We start from the raw sequence: 18,894 nt of genomic DNA on the forward strand, positions 1-18,894 counted from the left end.
TGCTCAAACACACACTGAATCATCTGCGCTCTCTCTCTCTCTCTCTCTCTCTCTCTCTCTGCTCTCTCTCTCTCTCTCTCTCTCTCTCTCTCTCTCTCTCTCTCTCCTTCTCTCTCTCTCCTCTCTCTCTCTCTCTCTCTCTCTCTCTCTCTCTCTCTCTCTCTCTCTCTCTCTCTCTCTCTCTCTCTCTCTCTCCTGTATCTGTCGTTCAGGTGTGCAGGTAAGGAGAAAGGATCCTGAGAGGACGAGTGGATCTGAAAGAAAAGTTGTAAACTGTTATTTATCTTGATGCAGTTCTTTTTATTTTTTATTAAAGTGTTTTATCAGTTCTCTAAAAACATTAAACTGATTAAAAACACAAACTCACCGTTTATTTTTTTTCTCACACTACGGTGGCCCTGAAGGCTCAACAAGCTCTGACGTCAGAAATCACATGAAAATTTTCTTTTCTTTCATTGTGCGTCACTTTCTGAATTTGGGGTCATAAGTTTATTTTTGTTTTGAACCTTTTTTAAATTGATTCCTCAATCGATGAGATTATTTTTGTGAAGAATTGTTTTTTATTCAGGTAAAAAAAAGATTAAATATTGGCTGTAATTTTATTTAGTAGCCACCAGGGGGCGACAGACACTTTCAGTACAAGTCTCCATCCTGAGGCTCAACGAAGAAGAGAAGCAACATAAAAAAACAACAGGTGAATTATCAGAGATTAAAATCTGAGATTAAAATAATCTCAAATCAGGAAGAATTAAAATCACAGGTTTCACAAATTCAACGAAGAAAGAATCTTCATCTCTGCACAATTCTGCAGGTGTTAGTCAGGACCCCCCTCTGCAGGTGTTAGTCAGGACCCCCACTTCTGCAGATAATAGTCAGGACCCCCTGCAGGTGTTAGTCAGGACCCCCTCTGCAGGTGTTAGTCAGGACCCCCACTTCTGCAGATAATAGTCAGGACCCCCTCTGCAGGTGTTAGTCAGGACCCCCTGCAGGTGTTAGTCAGGACCCCCACTTCTGCAGATAATAGTCAGGACCCCCTGCAGGTGTTAGTCAGGACCCTCCCTCCACAGGTAATAGTCAGGACCCCCCCACTTCTGCAGATAATAGTCAGGACCCTCCTGCAGGTGTAGTCAGGACCCTCCTCCACAGGTAATAGTCAGCATCATCCACATAATACCAGGTATTGACTGGAGGTCATGACTCCTTTTAGTTTCCAGGAAGTAGCTGGTAGCACAAAATAAAGTCAAGGAGGACTCTATGTATACCAGCTAATAACTTCAAGCATCTAGTCTCCAGATATTAGACCTTCAAGGCTTCCTCTTCAATCCCAGGTATTAGTTGGGTCCCACCATCGTTTAAAGCCCCCTGGACCAGATGGTATTGTGGAGTGTTGGTGCTCATGTACAAGATATTAGTCAGGACCTACCACACAATGCAGGTATATTAGCTCAAAAACGGGTCTCCTTCAGATAATAGTTGCAGCCCTTCAATTGTGTACCTGCTGGTCATGGTTCCAGATGTTTACAGGAAGTAGCTGGAACCATATATCCCACCCTAAGTTAAGTTGATCTGTTAAGGCCTTCTGGGACCTTTCCAGGTGTTAGTCATGTCATCACCTCAGTTGTTTCTCCTCTGACTGACAGAGGAGTCACTGAGGTGAGAGTGAACTCCCTGAACTGAGACGTCCTGTCATCGTGAAGTTTATTTTAAATCATTCAGCTCAAACAGGAAGAGTTGAACAGTTGTTTTCATCCTGAACACACTTAATGTAAATTTGTGAGAAGTCGGCCAAAGAACACGAGAATGTCTCCTTGTTTCCGAACAGGGAACAATTCAGTGTTTGTTTTATTCGGGATCAGATTTTTCATCTCTCCAGACTCTTTTAGTTTGGAATGAATGAGTCATCTGACAGCGGGGCTCCAGGACGCCTCCTGCTGGTTCCACTGTGCTGCTGGAAACTCTTTGGTTTATCTCAGACGTCTTCAGAGACTTTGTTGAACTTGTGTCCTGATGTTCACTCCAACAGGAAACTGGAGAATATCGTCTCTCAGACTTCTTCACATTCATCGGAATTCGACAAACCAACCAACTCTTGTGTCGGTGATTTCAAAGGTTTTATCAGTCACATGATAAAAAGTCGACTGATGGAGTCGTAGACAGGTCAATCTTCCGTGCGCTCCATCGTGACATGTGACACGTACACATCCTCATATCAGGTTCAGTGTGTCTGAGGTGAAATCTTCGTCCAAGTCGTAAAGAGTCTGTAAACTTGTTTCTCTCTTCGACACGGCGACGGACAAAGATCAACATGTCGTGACACAACAACATGAGAGGAAGAGACGGAGGAACACTACTCCTGAAAGAGGTGGAGAGGAGGGAGGAAGGGATGGAGGTTGAAGGATGGAGAGAGAGAGATAGACTGGGTGAGGAGGTAGGGAGAGAGAGAGAGAGAGAGAGACAGAGAGAGAGAGAGAGAGACAGAGAGAGAGAGAGAGAGACAGAGAGAGAGAGAGAGAGAGAGAGAGAGGGAGAGAGAGAGAGAGAGTTGAGGAGAGAGAGAGAGAGAGAGAGAGAGGGGTGAGGAGAGAGAGAGAGAGAGAGAGAGGGAGAGAGAGAGAAGAGAGAGAGAGAGAGAGAGAGTGGGTGAGGAGAGAGAGAGAGTGGGTGAGGAGAGAGAGAGAGAGAGAGAGAGAGAGAGGAGGAGGAGAGAGAGAGAGAGAGAGAGAGAGAGAGAGAGAGAGAGAGAGAGAGAGAGAGAGAGAGAGAGAGAGAGAGAGAGAGAGAGAGGGTGAGGAGAGAGAGAGAGAGAGAGAGAGAGAGAGAGAGAGAGGGGGAGAGAGAGAGAGAGAGGGAGAGAGAAGAGAGAGAGAGAGAGAGAGAGAGAGAGAGAGAGAGAGAGAGAGAGAGAGAGAGAGAGGGAGAGAGAGAGAGAGAGAGAGTGGTGGGTGAGGAGAGACAGAGAGAGAGAGAGAGAGAGAGAGAGAGGAGGGAGAGAGAGAGAGAGACAGAGAGAGAGAGAGAGAGAGAGGAGAGAGAGAGAGAGAGAGAGAGAGAGAGAGAGAGAGAGAGAGAGAGGGAGGGAGAGAGAGAGAGGGAGAGAGAGAGAGGGAGAGAGAGAAGAGCGAGAGAGAGAGAGAGAGAGGAGGGAGAGAGAGAGAGAGAGAGAGAGAGAGAGTGGGTGGGTGAGGGAGAGAGAGACAGAGAGAGAGAGAGAGAGAGACAGAGAGAGAGAGAGAGAGAGAGAGAGAGGGAGAGAGAGAGAGTGAGAGAGAGAGTGGGTAGGTGAGGAGAGAGAGACAGAGAGAGAGAGAGAGAGAGAGAGAGAGAGGGAGGAGAGAGACAGAGAGAGAGAGAGAGAGGAGAGAGAGAGAGAGAGAGAGAGTGGGTGGGTGAGGAGAGAGAGACAGAGAGAGAGAGAGAGAGAGAGAGAGAGAGAGAGGAGGGAGGAGGGAGAGAGAGAGAGAGAGAGAGAGAGAGAGAGAGAGAGAGAGAGAGAGAGAGAGAGAGGAGAGAGAGAGAGACAGAGAGAGAGAGAGAGAGAGACAGAGAGAGAGAGAGGGAGAGAGAGAGAGAGAGGAGGTTGAAGTGGAGGGTGTGGGCGGGGCCTGTGGCGTCACTGGACGCTCTCCTTTTAAGTCGCGGCTCAAAGGGACGCAGCTGCAGATTTTAAACGTCCCGTTATCGTCCCGTCAATCCGCTCATTGCACCAGGAACCGTTCAGCTGCCTCCGGACGTCTTCACCTCCTTCTGCCTTTTTTCCTCCTTCTTCATCTAATTCCTCCTCCTCGGATGGGGTCGCCTCCATTCCTCCACCGCCTGCACCGTCCGCCCGCCGCCCTCCGCCGGGACTGAAGCCGCTCGCAGTGAGTAGCAGGACGGTGTCCTCTCCGTCCTCTCTGTCCTCTCCGTCCCTCCGGCCTCTGTCTCCTCCGTGACTCTCTGTTCTGATGCGATTCTTCAGACTCACATTCAAGTGTTTCGTGGATTGTTTTTGAAGGTCGTCGTCTGAGTGTCGGTGTAACAGCCGTTATCTTTATTTTCAACGTTTTATTCTGTCATTTCACCTGCGAGAGGGGAACGAAACCTTCGTCTTTACTGTAAGAATTTGTGTTTTTCTACTTTGAATCTGAAGAATCGATCAATAAAGCATCAGACTCAGGCTCCACTTGATATTAATCACATCACCAGTGCAGCAGAGACTCTGACCAAACTGAATTTACACTCAAACAGAAGAACTGAGTGAAAGTGAAGCAGGTTCTTCTCTGGTTTGAAACTGGGACTGAAAGAAGAATCAAAGTGATCCTTCACTGAAGAGACCAGCGAACATCCACCAGGATTAAAACAGCTGAGAGGAGCCCAGGTGTTTCTGTGGACTGCTCCTTTACTGACTGATTTCACAGGACAAAACATCATCGGAATCCAAGGTAACCAAGTATACACACAAACCCCCTGACACCTGGTTCCTCTCGGTTCCTTCCTGGTTTGTGGACTAGTTTGTGGACTGGTTCCTGAGTAAGTCCTGCCTGGTTGTGGCCTAGTTCCTGCTTGATTCCCGCCTGGTTTGCAGTCTGGTTCCTGCCTGGTTCCTTCCTGGTTTGCAGTCTGGTTCCTGCCTGGTTCCTTCCTGGTTTGCAGTCTGGTTCCTGCCTGGTTCCTTCCTGGTTTGCAGTCTGGTTCCTGCCTGGTTCCTTCCTGGTTTGTGGACTGGTTCCTGCCTGGTTCCTGCTCTGAGGGATGGAGAAGCAGACCCTTCCAGCCTCCTCCTGCTCGCTGGTTCTCCTGGAGGAGACCAAAAAGAGCCCCCTTCTTATGTCCAATGGTGGCGGTGGCGGTCACCCCCCTGCGGCAGCTGCTAATGTCAGCCTCGTGGAAGGTTCTGGAGATGGTGGCGGTGGAGCTTGTGTTGGTCTGGACAAGAAAGGAGGCGTGGTCACGAGGCCTCAGCCAGGATACCTGAGCGTGAAACATGGACACGGCAGATGGACTTCATCATGTCCTGCGTTGGATTCGCTGTGGGACTCGGCAACGTGTGGAGGTTCCGTACCTGTGCTACAAGAACGGAGGAGGTGAGGCCCAATACACACACAAACACACAAAACTCAAGCTCCGCCCCCTCACCAAGCCAGCTTCTGATTGGTTTGTTCATCAGTGTGTTTATCGCTCTCAAAACTTCCGTTTTTAAAAAACAGACTTTCGACTCATTCTTCTGGTTGTGAAGAAGTTTTAGTCGTTCACATCTGAACTGCAGCAATTGATCGATTTATTGATCCAGTGATTGACGGAAAATGAATCAGTAGCTATTCTGATCATCAATTAATCGTCAAACCAGGACTCTGGATTCTGTCCCAGCTCCACAGTGTCATCTGTGAAACGTCGTTTCCCATAATCCCTCACACCAGCTTGGCAGACGGTAGAGGGTGTGTGGCTTTAAACACAGGGCGTGGTTTGAACAGGGGCGGAGCTTTGTTCAGTATCAGTGTGGCTATCGATCAGAGTGACAGCAGCAGGTTCGTGTGTGTGTGTGTGTGTGTGTGTGTGTGTGTGTGTGTGTGTGTGTGTGTGTGTGTGTGTGTGTGTGTGTGTGTGTGTGTGTGTGTGTGTGTGTGTGTGTGTGTGTGTGTGTGTGTGTGTGTGTGTGTGTGTGTGTGTGTGTGTGTGTGTGTGTGTGTGTGTGTGTGGTTTGAGGTTTGGTTATAAGGTCAGGTTTGTGGGGTCCTCATAAACAGAAGTCAAAGTTTTTCTCGTCTCCAGATCAGTTTGTCATAATTAATGAGTTTGAGCCTGAGTAAAATGTCTATAATTCATCGGGTCATAAATTAGATGAAGGTAAACTGATGCTGAACTTCTGAGAAACGTCTCTAGTTCTTTAAAAATCACAATAAAAATCTATGTTGACCAAATCCTCTGTAAAAACCTTCAGAATAAAAGTCTGGTGTATGAGGATGAGAACAAACTCAAATAGACAAAGTGAAGAAACACAACAGATAAATTATATCATATTTCCACTGGTCCAAAAGAAAAACAGACAGGTTCTTGAAAAAATGTCGAACGTGGTGTCAGCTTCTCCAGTGAGGTTTCTGTAAAGTTGAAGCTCTTGGGGTTTTTGGCCTGCGGGTCATTTGAAGACGACCTGTGAAGAGTCTATTTTTTATCTTGTGATGTTTTTTTGGAGTAAAAAGTGTTGGATTGTGTGAAACCCTTGGAGCAGAGGACGAGTCGCAGCAGGAGGCTTCATCATTCCTCGTTCTCTTTCCAAACTAAACTTCACCAGCGGAGACAAACTGCTGCGAGAGAAAAGAAAAGATGTTTCTCCTCACCTGAAAAGGTCTCGTTCACACAGTCAGCCAGTTTGAGCTGGACAGCGGGGGGAGAGAAGGGGGGAGGAGGAGGAGGCGAGGGAAAGGTCTGCATGTTCACACAGGGAGGAGGAGGAGGAGGAGGAGGACATCTGACTAGTGTTAAATCACAAGAGAAAAGGTTGAGTTCTTGGAGCTGGACTCTGCTGTCCTGTCTGTAAAGGTTACCTCCTTCACACCTGATTTATCAGATACGACCTGAAGCCAAACTCTCTGTAAAGGAACATTCTGCTGTTTTAATTTAAAGCCTGAAGGTGGCGTCGCTGTGTGGCAGCTTCACTCAGTAGATCCACCACTTCGCTCCACAGCTGTTGGATGAACTTCCCAGCGATGGAGGTGCAGCTCGGTTCTCAACTCTTATCTTTCCAGTCTCTCTGTTACATCCCTACAGATGTGGGGATTAAAGGAACTGCACTAGGCTGGTTTAAGTCTTACTGATAGATCACAATTTATTAAAGACTCTTCCGCGCACACAAAAGTTAATCTTGGACTTCCACAAGGTTTTGTACCCCCACCAATACTTTTCACTTTACATATGCTTCACAACCAGAGGAATGAGTCAGGTTCTAGAGGTTCCTTCCTGAAAAAAGGGAGTTTTTTTGCTGCTCGTTGTGGGACCTTTTGGTTTCTGTATGATATTGTAAGGTCTCGACCTTACACTGTAAAGAGCTTTGATATAATGTATGTTGTGATTTGGCGTTCTCCTATATATAAGAAGCTCCTGAAAACTAACTTGATAGTTGCTTCTCTTGCCACCAGACACTGTTTGTGGTTATTTGTTATTGGTCCTTGAAGATTTTCGAGGGGTCACGGGGAGGAGGGGTTTGCAGCAGTGTTTGGGTCCTTGAGGAGGTTCCAGGCGGCGGCAGGTTTCCAGCTGCACTGAGATAAGACGGATCAGATCACATGTTCAGGGTCACGTCTGAGGAATGAGCGTCTAAAACATCCTCCAAGTTTGTGGCTGATTCTCCGACCGCAGATCTCATGGAGCTGTTTTTCATCAGGGAACTCTTAAGTCCTGGATGGCGAAGTGTCCTTGAACTCACCAACAGTTCATTACAATAATACTGAGTTTAATGTCTGACATGCGACCTTTGACCTCTTGTGGGTCGCGGCTCAGACGGCGTGGACAGACTGATGCTGATGGTCAGAGTGGGTTGTGGTTCATCGTTTACCTAAGGTGTCGCTGCTTAACACACACACACACACACACACACACACACACACACACACACACACACACACACACACACACACACACACACACACACACAAAGAGGAGTTCACATTCCTCTGCTGCAACATCCTCCCTTCTGTCCTTCTGTGGATCCTTCCTTGCTGCCTTTTTTTCTTCCTTGCTTCTTTCATTACTTTCTTCCCTCCTTCCTTCTTCACAATCTTCTGACCTGTTCTACTCAACCTTCAGTTGTCCTCTCTTCCTCTTGTCCTTCTTCTCTCCCTCCCTTTTCTCTCTGCCCTTGTCCTCTTCCCCCCTCCTCTCAAAGACTCGCTCAGATTTATTGTCCTGCAGAAAGAGTGTGTGTGTGTGTGTGTGTGTGTGTTTTACTGCAGCAGGTATCCTTCCAAGGACAGGCCACACATACAAACACACACATATACACAGACAGACACAGAGATTATAAAATGACCTCCGGCTCAGTGGTCATCTTTTACATCATCAATGCCTCTGTTTCTACACTCTTGTATCTTTGTGAGGACACTCTTCATAACCAGTACACCTTACAGGTCAGGGTTAAACATTTGTTTTCTTAAGTGGTTTGATTTTGATGAATTAAGGAATGTGAAGAGTTTTGAAATGTGAAAATATCTTTTATTTTTGGTCTTATTTTGAATCTCTTGTGATTGACTCTACCTGGTGGTATATTCGACTATCTACAGCTGCTCTCAGACATGAAGCGGACTCTGCAGTTCCTCTGTATTTTCTCTGGAGGGGATGCACGTGTGAACGCAAATATCCGAGTGAGACGCTCCGCAGTTTATCCACCTGGCCTCCGGGTATAAAGTCTGTAGAAAAACGATGTCATACACGTAGAAGACACTGACAAAGAGTTTGTGGTGTTAAGAGCCGACAACGATGTCGGGGTGATATAAACATGATCACGTGATCGACACAACAGAGTTACTACGTCACTTCCTGTCTCTGACTGCTGCACCCGGCTGCTCCACCTCTCACCTGCATAATGCGGAAGATTTGTTTTTGTTTCTTCTTCGTCCTGAGATGTTTGTGTTCTTCCAGTTTCACGTCCGTCACGTGTTAGAAACCTCAACACGTCCACTCGCTCACTGGAACGCTTCCAGACATTCTGCTGCTGTTTTCTCACATGGACGCACTCTGACATTTTAAGACGAGGGTGGAAGGACATTTTCCATTAAATGTCAGGAGGCATTAGTGTTCTACAGCCCCCCCCCCCCCATACTTCATGTCTGAGGTCCATGGTTTCAAGTCTTCCTCGAAAGTTCCAGGAATTCCTCAAATGTTTTTAAACAGCTGATCGTGTGTCTCAAAGCGGCCATCTCACTCTCTCATTGGTCAGTTCAGGCGTCCATGCTCTGCTGTACGTCTCCATGGCAATGAACTGTCGCTCATGGTCAAGGGTCAAGGTCAGGGCTATTGTTAGTCAGTGTCAAAGGTCAACGAATAGATAGTTTCATGACAGGAACTCTGTGTGTCTGTCTGTGTGTGTGTGAGTGAGATGATTGGCTGCCAAGTGTGACATCATCATCCCTCTCACCACGTGGACCACAGATTAACAGGAAGTAATCTTCTAATCCTGTTGAAAGACCTCACTGCTCCTCTCCTCTCTTCTGAGGTGTTCCAGGTGTGTTTCAAGGAATTCCACGTGTCTTCCAGGTGTTTTTAAGGTGTTCCAGATTTGTCTTAAGGTGTTTCAAGTGTGTTTTAGGTTTTCCAGGGAACAGGAGGAGGTATTGGACTTCCTTGAGGATGTTACCATGGTTCAAATGGACCTTGAAGAGATGTCAAAAGGTCTTGAGGGGTTTCTGTTAGTTTTGGAAAATATACCTGGGTATTTGAGTCCTGGAGGAGAATGTAGGAGGTCACACTGGTTTAATGAGTGTTCTAAAGGTCGTTGTCAGTTCTGGAAACGTTCAGGAATCCTTGAGTGCTTGTCAGTGATATGTCATCACAACTCTGTGCTCAGCAGCTGTTTCCTCTTTTAGAAGCTTCTGTTTCCGGATCAGTGAGGCAGTTCAACGGTCACGAACAGGAAATTTACTGTCTTGCTCTCGTCTTGTTGACTTGTGTCACTCAGATGGTCCCGACCTTTACGTCATGTGAGAGAGTGTGTGTGTGTGTGTGTGTGTGTGTGTGTGTGTGTGTGTGTGTTGTTATGTAACTAACATGCTCCTGCAAACAAGAAAAACAGACACAGCAAAAAAATAAAAAATGAATCTGCTCTTCGAATCAAACAGATTCAGAGGGTAAAATATAAAATAAATCAATAATTACATATATATATATATATATATATATAAGTCAAACATGATATACAAATGCATTAAATGTATGTTTGATGCAACAGGGTCACACAGAATGTTGTTACATCACTGATGTGAAACATCGTTCATCACAAACACGTCGTTCTCTCAGTCACTCGTCTTTTTTCATCCTTTTATGTTAATTACATCATCAAGCGTAGATCATCAGAACAATAAATATCATGTTGTGTCTTTTATGTTTAAAAAAACCTCAGATCACTTGTGACATGTGATTAAAAACAACGATGATGTAGTGAGCTGCTGAATCATGTTTAGCACAGCTGAGCCAATCAGGTATGTGGGACAGTCCAGGTAGAGTCTGCCAGAGGAAGCTAAACTCTGCTAACTTAGCGTTTGGCACCGAGGGTTTTGGCAGATTCACAGGAGAGACGGACAATTTCAACATCAGAGCAGCAGAAGAATAAAAAGACAATGTGGTGAAATAATCACAAGATTTATGAAGCGACTATAGAGTTAAATAGAGAATTTAAAAGTGAACAAATTCATAAAATGATAAGAAGTTCAGGAGTCAAGGTTTGAGTTCAGGGGGAGTAGGCTGAGCTCACTGACGAATACACTGCACTTCCTGTCAGCTTCAGAATAATGGTCCCCTCGTGTTCTGCCAGTGAAATTCTTTAAATGTGAAACTGCAGGAAATCAACAGTATCGTACAATTATAATAGTGTAACTGTATAAATATCCTCAACATTTGCGTTCACACATGCACCTCCTCTGGAGAAAATATGGAGGAACTACAGAGATCAGTGATTGTCTGAAAGCAGAATTAGTGACATTTTGATTTCATTGAGAATGAACATCAGCTGTTGTGATGGTGCGGAGGACGCCGTCCTGGCCAATCCTTGGTCAGCTGATCCGACTGAGTCACCACGTGCCAAATGTGTTAGCGACCGATCAGGACGCTGCGAGCGGCTGCAGTGTTCACCGCCACCGCACGGCATCCAGCTGCGGCTGATAGGAACACAGTTCTAACACGTGACTTGATGCCGGCGCTGCAGGAAGGGTCAGAGGATCAGCTCAGTTACTAGGATTCATCCTGCAGGGTGCATGATGGGATGGACACGTCAGTCAGTGCTGATGATGATGATGAAGCTGCCGCTCCGTCATTAGCCCTGTTATCAGCCTGTCAGTACTTAGCCCAGTGACTTACCACGGATTAGCCAGCTTAGCTAGCTAACTGTGGCGCTGCAGCTTAACAGGCTAACAGCAGCTGCAGCTCTGTCTCGCTTTCAGCTCTAAACAAACCACGCCCAGGGCATGTTCGATGACACCCCCCAGGACAGGACGAGGCTCCGCCCCTCACCCGCTACAATGGTTATGCTTCACAATCTCACCCGAGGCCTCTGGCGACATTGGTTCTGTCCTGATGACCTAAACTCTAAAGACTAACATGAGATTTACGGTAGTTTGGAACAGATTTTTTAAACTAAAGACGTTTTCATGACAAGCTGCAGCAGTCATGAATTTAACCTTTGACCTCTGTAGTCAAAATGTCCCTCCGTTGGTAGTATTTCTTACCGTGATGTCATTTCCTGCAGAATCTTAATTTAAGCTCAAAGGTTACCACTCACTGGCATCAGCGTACGTTATCAACACATCTTTCACGTCTCGTAACAAAAGGGAAGGACATCATCACAAATGTACCATGTGCTGAAACAGACGACAGAGGCCTGGACTTTCTACAAAAAGAATAGACGTTCAAACTCTTTTGGTTTTTAGTTTAGATTTTAAACTAAATCATGAAAACAACAATCTCCCACAGTGAGTCAGGCCCCACCAGCAGGGGGCGTCTGTTTTCAGAGTGACATTCCACAACTTCAGGACACATTTAAATGAACTGAGTGAATAACAAGTTAACAACTGCAGCCTATACTCCGCCTGAGAGGCGACACTCGGGGCTCATACACTCCGCCCTGATCTCCTCTGGAGGCTGAACAGGTTTGAAACCATCAGGTGCAGATGTTCTGTTCACAATGTTCATGTTGACGTGTTGATGGTGAATTGAGTTGTGTGGATTTGAACGTCACAGGAGTGAAGTCCTGCTGTTTTGAGGCGTGAACAGTTTGTGCGTGTTTCAGTGTGTGTGTCGCTGACTGTGATGAGCCCATAGTTCTCTGTAATCTCATCAACACTGAGTTAATGTGCAGCTAACAGCATTACACAGCCGCTCATGTTTTCATGCTAGCCTAACACACCAGAATACTGTATTGCCACGTGCTAATGCTAACCTGACTGCTAATTGACTGTGCTGTCATTCAGTTGTTATTTAGTTGACAATCAATCCATCAAATCTTTTGTGTATAGCCCACATTTCCAAATCACAATTTGTCTCATAGATCTTAAGTTACTGTGACTCAGGAGTAACTGCTGTCTCATCACGTGGCAGTATTATTTTATGATGCACTGTTTGAATGAATGAATGAATGAATGATTACTCATCTACTTTTACTACGAACTGAGACGAGAGACATGAATGAACAATTAGGAAAACCCTCTCCCTGGTATTTTAATTGGTGTGATCGACACACACACACACACACACACACACACACACACACACACACACACACACACACACACACACACACAGAAGGGGGTAAGTGGGTCACAGTGCTACGGGGAACTGGTATGAATGGAATCAAACTGGAATGATACTGGGAGGGAGGGAGGATGGGTGAGAGAGTGAGAAGGAGGAGAGAGAGAGAGGAGGGTGAGGTGGGGGGGGGAGAGGTGACGTTTTGTGCCAGCAGTTATATAACAGCTGCCATTACACACACTGAGCTCTCATACAGAGAGATGACGTCCTTTAGCTCCACTGTCATATTCAGACAGAAATGAACCTTTAATTCATTTATTATTGATTTTCTGTTCAGATCAATATGACAGTTAAAGGAGCAGTCCTCTCTACTCTCTATTCATATATATATGTGTGTGTGTGTGTGTTTCCAGCACATACAGGAACTAAGTACAGTAAAAGGGAGTTGCAGTAACAGTTCCAGTGACAGAGATATTTTTAGAGTGTATGCGAGTTGTGGTTTCTCTCATTTCACCTCAGTCACTCGTCTTTTCTTTTCTATCACATCCTCGACTGCGTTCGGTGAAAGACGGGATTAAATATGAAGGAGAAGAGAAGGAGGAGAGATGAAGTCCTTCGTTCCTTCAGAGGTTGTTGTCATGACGGAGGAGAAAAAGGATGAGGATGATGTAGGGATGAAGATTCTCCTCCTTCCTCTTCAGTTACATAAAAGCTTGATGTTGTGACGCTGCTGAAAAACACACGAGAAACAAATCACAAACAGGACGACCGGTCCACGGTTATACACATCATTGAGACTGTTTTATTACAACTGATATAACCGTGTGTGTGTGTGTGTGTGTGTGTGTGTGTGTGTGTGTGTGTGTGTGTGTGTGTGTGTGTGTGTGTGTGTGTGTGTGTGAATAACCTTCTGGACTCTTTTCACGATGTCATTTGATTGTCAAGTTTGATGATGTCATGTGAGATGATGATGTCATGACGTCGTGTCAGATGAAGTGATGTCAGTCGATGTTTGATCATGTGTCTCGTCCTGCAGGCGTCTTCCTGATCCCGTACATGCTCATCGTCTTTGTCGGTGGAATCCCCATCTTTTTCCTGGAGATCGCTCTGGGACAGTTCATGAAGGCCGGCAGCATCAATGTCTGGAACATCGCTCCGCTCTTTAAAGGTGCAGTACGCCACAAATTCACCGCCTAAAATCTCTTTACATGGATAACTGAAAAACTTCAGGAAGCTCCGCCCACTTACTTTCCACCACTGAATCTTACATCGTTAAGATAGTGAGACTAAAACCAAAATCTCAAATTCTATCGAGGTAACAGGACGTGCTGAGGTCACGTTGCCATGGTAACAGACACAAATCCACGCAGTAAGCAGTTTAGTTGCGTTTGAGTGGACACGTCCGAAAACACACATTCAGCTTTTCTGTGGAGGTTTATCTGGAGGTGATAATCTGTGATCCTGCTCTACGTGCCTTCACACACGGCTGGAAAACTACCAGCAACACACACACACACACACACACACACACACACACACACACACACACACACACACACACACACACCTTTCTTTGCCATCTAATTTATTTATATCTTTGTTAGCCCTACAAACTATTTATCAGGTCAATGGTAACAGGAGCAAATGACCTTCTGTAAACCTCAGCTGGTGTCGGTGGACTTGATGTTGACTCAGTTCCACCTTCACAATCCCACGCGACTACACCCACGGTCAACACACATCTGCAGTGTCCCGACGGGGAGTTAAACACGAATCAGTGTATTAAATGAATGTAATAAACACGCACAAGTATGAAGCAGGTGCCTGGGTTTTGGAGGTCATGTGACAGGTTTACATACAATAGGTGGCTAAAACTGAGCTCAGATCAGATGTTAATAAATATATATATATATGCATGTATGTTCATTTCTCCTGTTTATAGATTCTGTGTCAGTGAAGCTTTTTGAACATGTAGATTAATTTGAAATTGAGGCCTTGTTTGTCTTTGTGGTTCAGTAAAGTTTAGTTAAAGTTCAGTAAAGTTCAGTAAAGTTCAGTTAAGTTCAGTTAAGTTCAGTAAAGTGTGAATGAGTTTTTTTTATCTTGGCTGTGAATCAGCAGCGATGTACACGTGGTCCTTCTTCCCCTCATAGTCACGCTTCGTCTCAGTTTCTGCTGCTCGTAAACTCATAAATGTAGATTTGCAGTTTTGACCCAGTTTACAAGCAGGAAGTGGAACAACTAGACTCAACTGTCTCACTGATTAATTCATCAACAAGTTTTTAGGAAGGAAACTGTGAACATACTCTGCAGAAGATAGAACGTTTATAAAACAGCTGGAGTGAATGTTAATAATCTGGAAACACTTGATACCAATGATGAAACAAATGGAGAATGTCCTCCCACTGGCCTGTAGCTTCTAAGACTTTCTGAACATTCAAACTTCTCAAAGCCGCGCGTAGAAACTCTGACTTTGGTTTCCTACGAGTGGTCAAATTGAAACGGTAAAATGAGTTTAGACACGTTACACATTTTAAGTCACATAAAAGCGACTGACTTCATATTGTGTCTTCGTCCTCTCCCTCAGGTCTCGGTTACGCCTCCATGGTGATCGTGTTTTTCTGTAACACCTACTACATCATGGTGTTGACCTGGGGCTTCTACTACCTGATAAAGTCTTTTAACTCCGTCCTCCCGTGGTCCACCTGTGACAACATATGGAACACGCCCACCTGCATCGAGACCTTTCATCATCAGCAATGCAGAAACGGCAGCCTCGCCAACACCACCATCGTCAACAACATGACCTGTGCCGACCTGGCGACCTCGCGATCGCCCGTCATTGAGTTCTGGGAGTAAGTTCTGGTTCTGATCAGTAGATTGTGTTCTATCGGGACACTGGGTCAGTTTGTTGGATTCAGTTTTTCTTGAGGCGACCTCAGGTGGGGCTCGTTGAACTGGTCTGGTGATGTTGGGTCACACTGGCTTTGTTTTTCTAATATTCTTCAACAGGTTTTAGTTCTGAGACATGAAATTTATTCTCACTTTTCAATTTATTGTTTTTTTTTTAAGTTGAGCAGATTTTTCCAAGAATTAAATATGGCACCAAATATGAATATAATTTGACATCAGATTTTTTAAAGTTTTGTACATATCATTTAGTATTGAAGTTAAGATGTGATTGATTTGTCCTGCAGTTCAATCACCTCCACGTTAATGTTCTCTACGGGCTGTAAATGTCAGGCATAGGCTGTTGCTTCTGTAATTTAATTTCAGGCGAACAATAAATGTTGTCTGTATCTTTTTAGCTCCAGTAGGTGAACGGGCACGATATCCTCACAAGGTTATCAGAGAACATTAGAGATAAGTCACATGAAGCAGACTGATATCAGACTCAAATCAATGACCAAACTACATTAATCCAGAACCTGCTGCTCAGCCGTCACATCTGGACCGAGGACACTCACCTTTTAAATTCTCTGTGGATTTACTGAGACACAAATAACAAAGCTCAGACGCCTCTGACACATTAGTAAGGAATAATAAAACAAAAACAAGAAAGGACACATTCTTTAATAAGATAAATACAAAGAGTCAAACAATCCTTTAACTAATTATGACATAAATCTGTAAAATCAGTGCAAAGATCAGACTCTGAAGGAGAAAATAATTTTTCTAATCATCGTTGATATTCGTCATCAGAAGCTGCTGAAACAACAAGAATCAAAGTGATGTCTTGTGTTGGCTAACACTAGCTAGCGTTAGCTGTTGTTAGCTAACTGGCTAACACCGACAACATTAGCTCATGTTATAAAGAGTTAAATCACTGATGGGAGCTAACTGGATGTTTTCAGTTTGAACCCAGCATCCGTCCACATGGCATCAGGAAGCATCACAGAACAACTGAATAATGCTTTTAAAGTGTATGAAGAAGAAGAATTCCTCTTTGTGTTTGTTGGTCTGTGATGTTCACGTGTAAATTTGTTAGTTTCTGCTGCTGCCAAACTACAGTGGCTCCAGAACACTGAGATACACAATGACCAGATCGCCGGGTTCTGTCCACAGTTGAAAGGTCACAGCCGTGTGGAATAAAACCTCACGTGTCTCTGTGCAGGAACAAGGTGCTGAACATCTCGCCGGGTCTGGATGTACCTGGGAGCTTTCACTGGGAGCTCATGCTGTGTCTGATGTTCGTCTGGGTTCTTGTTTACTTCTGCGTCTGGAAGGGAGTCAAATCCACCGGGAAGGTAACACAAGCATGTCACTATCATCATTTTAATAAATATTAATAAATAAAAGTGTTTAAATGGCATAGCAGGAATGAAAACTGAAACTGTAAAACTGTAGTTTCAGTCTAGTCAAGTCTAAACTTACTGCAGATACACTTGTAAAGATCCCAAAGTCCCCTAAAACATGTGATATGTGTTCTTTAGATGAGACACTTTTCTTTTTGGTCGCTGTCTTTGCTTTAAAATAAAAAAACTATGAAAACATTAAAAACATACTAAAATGTTCCACTTTTTTAGATTTAAAATAATCTGAATCATCACAATATAAAATGTTATTACTCTGTATTTCCTTTTTTTGTTATTTTGCTGTTGCAATTCTCTAAAAATAATATTAATAATAATAACAATATAAAGAATTCTGCGTCTCGCTAATATCAGCGCACACATGACAGGCTGTCAGTTTAACTGCTGCGTTTCATTACAGTCACAGTTACATAACCCCCCCCCGAAGGTCAGAGGTCACCTGACAGTTGATTGATCAGCGTCATCATGTCAGTGACACAGAAAAGTCAGATCACATATCATCATTTTTTTTTTTATGGCTGCTCATTCTTAAGTAAACGTACTTTTAAAAACAGAGTAAAAATCCTGCACTGAAAATTAAACTTAAGTATATTAAACAGAAACATTTACTCCAAATTTTAAAAGTTAAAGTATTTGATGTAGAAAATTGACCTGTGAATGTTTTAAGTTATATGTTTAGTTTATCAATAAAACTCATACATTCATTCATAAGCAGAATTTTGCAGTTGTAACTGTTCCTTTAAAACTACAACCTTCAATTGATCGTAAAGAGACTGTGGAGCCGTGTGTGTGTGTGTGTGTGTGTGTGTGTGTGTGTGTGTGTGTGTGTGTGTGTGTGTGTGTGTGTGTGTGTGTGTGTGTGTGTGTGTGTGTGTGTGTGTGTGTGTGTGTGTGTGTGTGTGTGTGTGTGTGTGTGTGTGTGTGTGTGTGTGCCATTGGCTCATTGCAATGAGACTCGTACACACCGCTGTCACATGGCAGGCTCATTGTTACTATGACGACAGGTGGGGGTGGGGGCTGTGAGGTGGCTGGCTGGGATTGGCTGTCCTGCGGGGGGGCAGCTGGACTCTGCAGTGGGACGTGACTGAGACACAGAGAAAATACTTATGAGCATGTGCTACAAACCCCTGGTGGCAACGCACGGCACTGCAACTACAGAAAGTATAACCCACAAGAAAACACCTTCATCATTTTAACAACAACACACAAAATACAAATACACACAACACAAATACAGACAATACACACATACATACATACAACACAAATACACACAACTCAGCCAAACAGACTGGTAACTGACACAGACGACACCCTAGCCTTTAACCTGTTGCTAGCCTGGCAGATAGCCTTAGATATCAGCTTTTCATCAGCCTGTCATTTAACTTCTTTGAGATAATTTTCCAACACGAGGACACGTCTATAATTTCAAAAGTCATTGAACAGCAAATTTGTTTTCTGAGACATCATCACAATCCTAATTTATACGACACACTCCCAGTGTACAGAGTGTTCTCTGTGATAACAACTATCTTTATATGATATTATCAGAGTAACACTGTGTGATACTGAGGATGTGATGATTATGTCTTCAAAGTTTCCTCAATATAAAACAAGCTGTTATCTCAAATGTTTAATATTACTTGGGTTGAGTTCATTTTTGGCTCTAGATAAATTTCCATTTAAGAAATTATTTTATCTAAACCGTATTTTTGACGGGAGCTAAAGATATTAATCTATTACTGGGGACTATAATCTGAATTCATGTTGAATTTTGATTCATTTGCAGACACAGTTTAACATTATGAAATAACTGATTCTCAGCAAACTTCTGAAATTAACTGGAAATCTCTGTCGATCCAGCGACGAGTTACAACAGCACAGTGAGAGACAATGTTTAAATGTCTTTATATGAGGACGACCCACAAGCTGTGTGTGTGTGTGTGTGTGTGTCTGTGTGTGTCTGGTCTCACGGCTCTCTGTACCAACACAAACACTTCAGTGTTGATCATCAGCAGGACGCTGAAAGATGAGTGTCAGGTCAGAGCAGGGCGAGAGAGAGAGAGAGAGAGAGAGGAGGGAGGGGAGAGAGAGAGAGAGAGAGAGAGAGAGAGAGAGAGAGAGAGAGAGAGAGAGAGAGAGAGAGAGAGAGAGA

At 44.3% G+C, this 18,894-nt stretch overlaps 1 protein-coding gene across 1 annotated transcript in view; it reads left to right on the plus strand.

The window, feature by feature from the left end:
- Positions 1-3,629: 3,629 nt before the first annotated feature.
- LOC118110523 (sodium- and chloride-dependent creatine transporter 1-like) overlaps positions 3,630-18,894 on the plus strand; it is a 30,015-nt gene continuing 14,750 nt past the window's right edge. Inside the window, 6 exon segments of the mRNA XM_035158324.2 lie at positions 3,630-4,948; positions 4,951-5,031; positions 5,034-5,063; positions 13,463-13,594; positions 15,014-15,281; positions 16,541-16,673. Of these exon segments, the coding sequence (XP_035014215.2) occupies positions 4,732-4,948; positions 4,951-5,031; positions 5,034-5,063; positions 13,463-13,594; positions 15,014-15,281; positions 16,541-16,673 (861 nt within the window). The 5' untranslated portion in view covers positions 3,630-4,731.

This window comes from Hippoglossus stenolepis, chromosome 6 (assembly GCF_022539355.2).
Source record: "Hippoglossus stenolepis isolate QCI-W04-F060 chromosome 6, HSTE1.2, whole genome shotgun sequence".
In the NCBI taxonomy this organism is placed as follows: Eukaryota; Metazoa; Chordata; class Actinopteri; order Pleuronectiformes; family Pleuronectidae; genus Hippoglossus; species Hippoglossus stenolepis.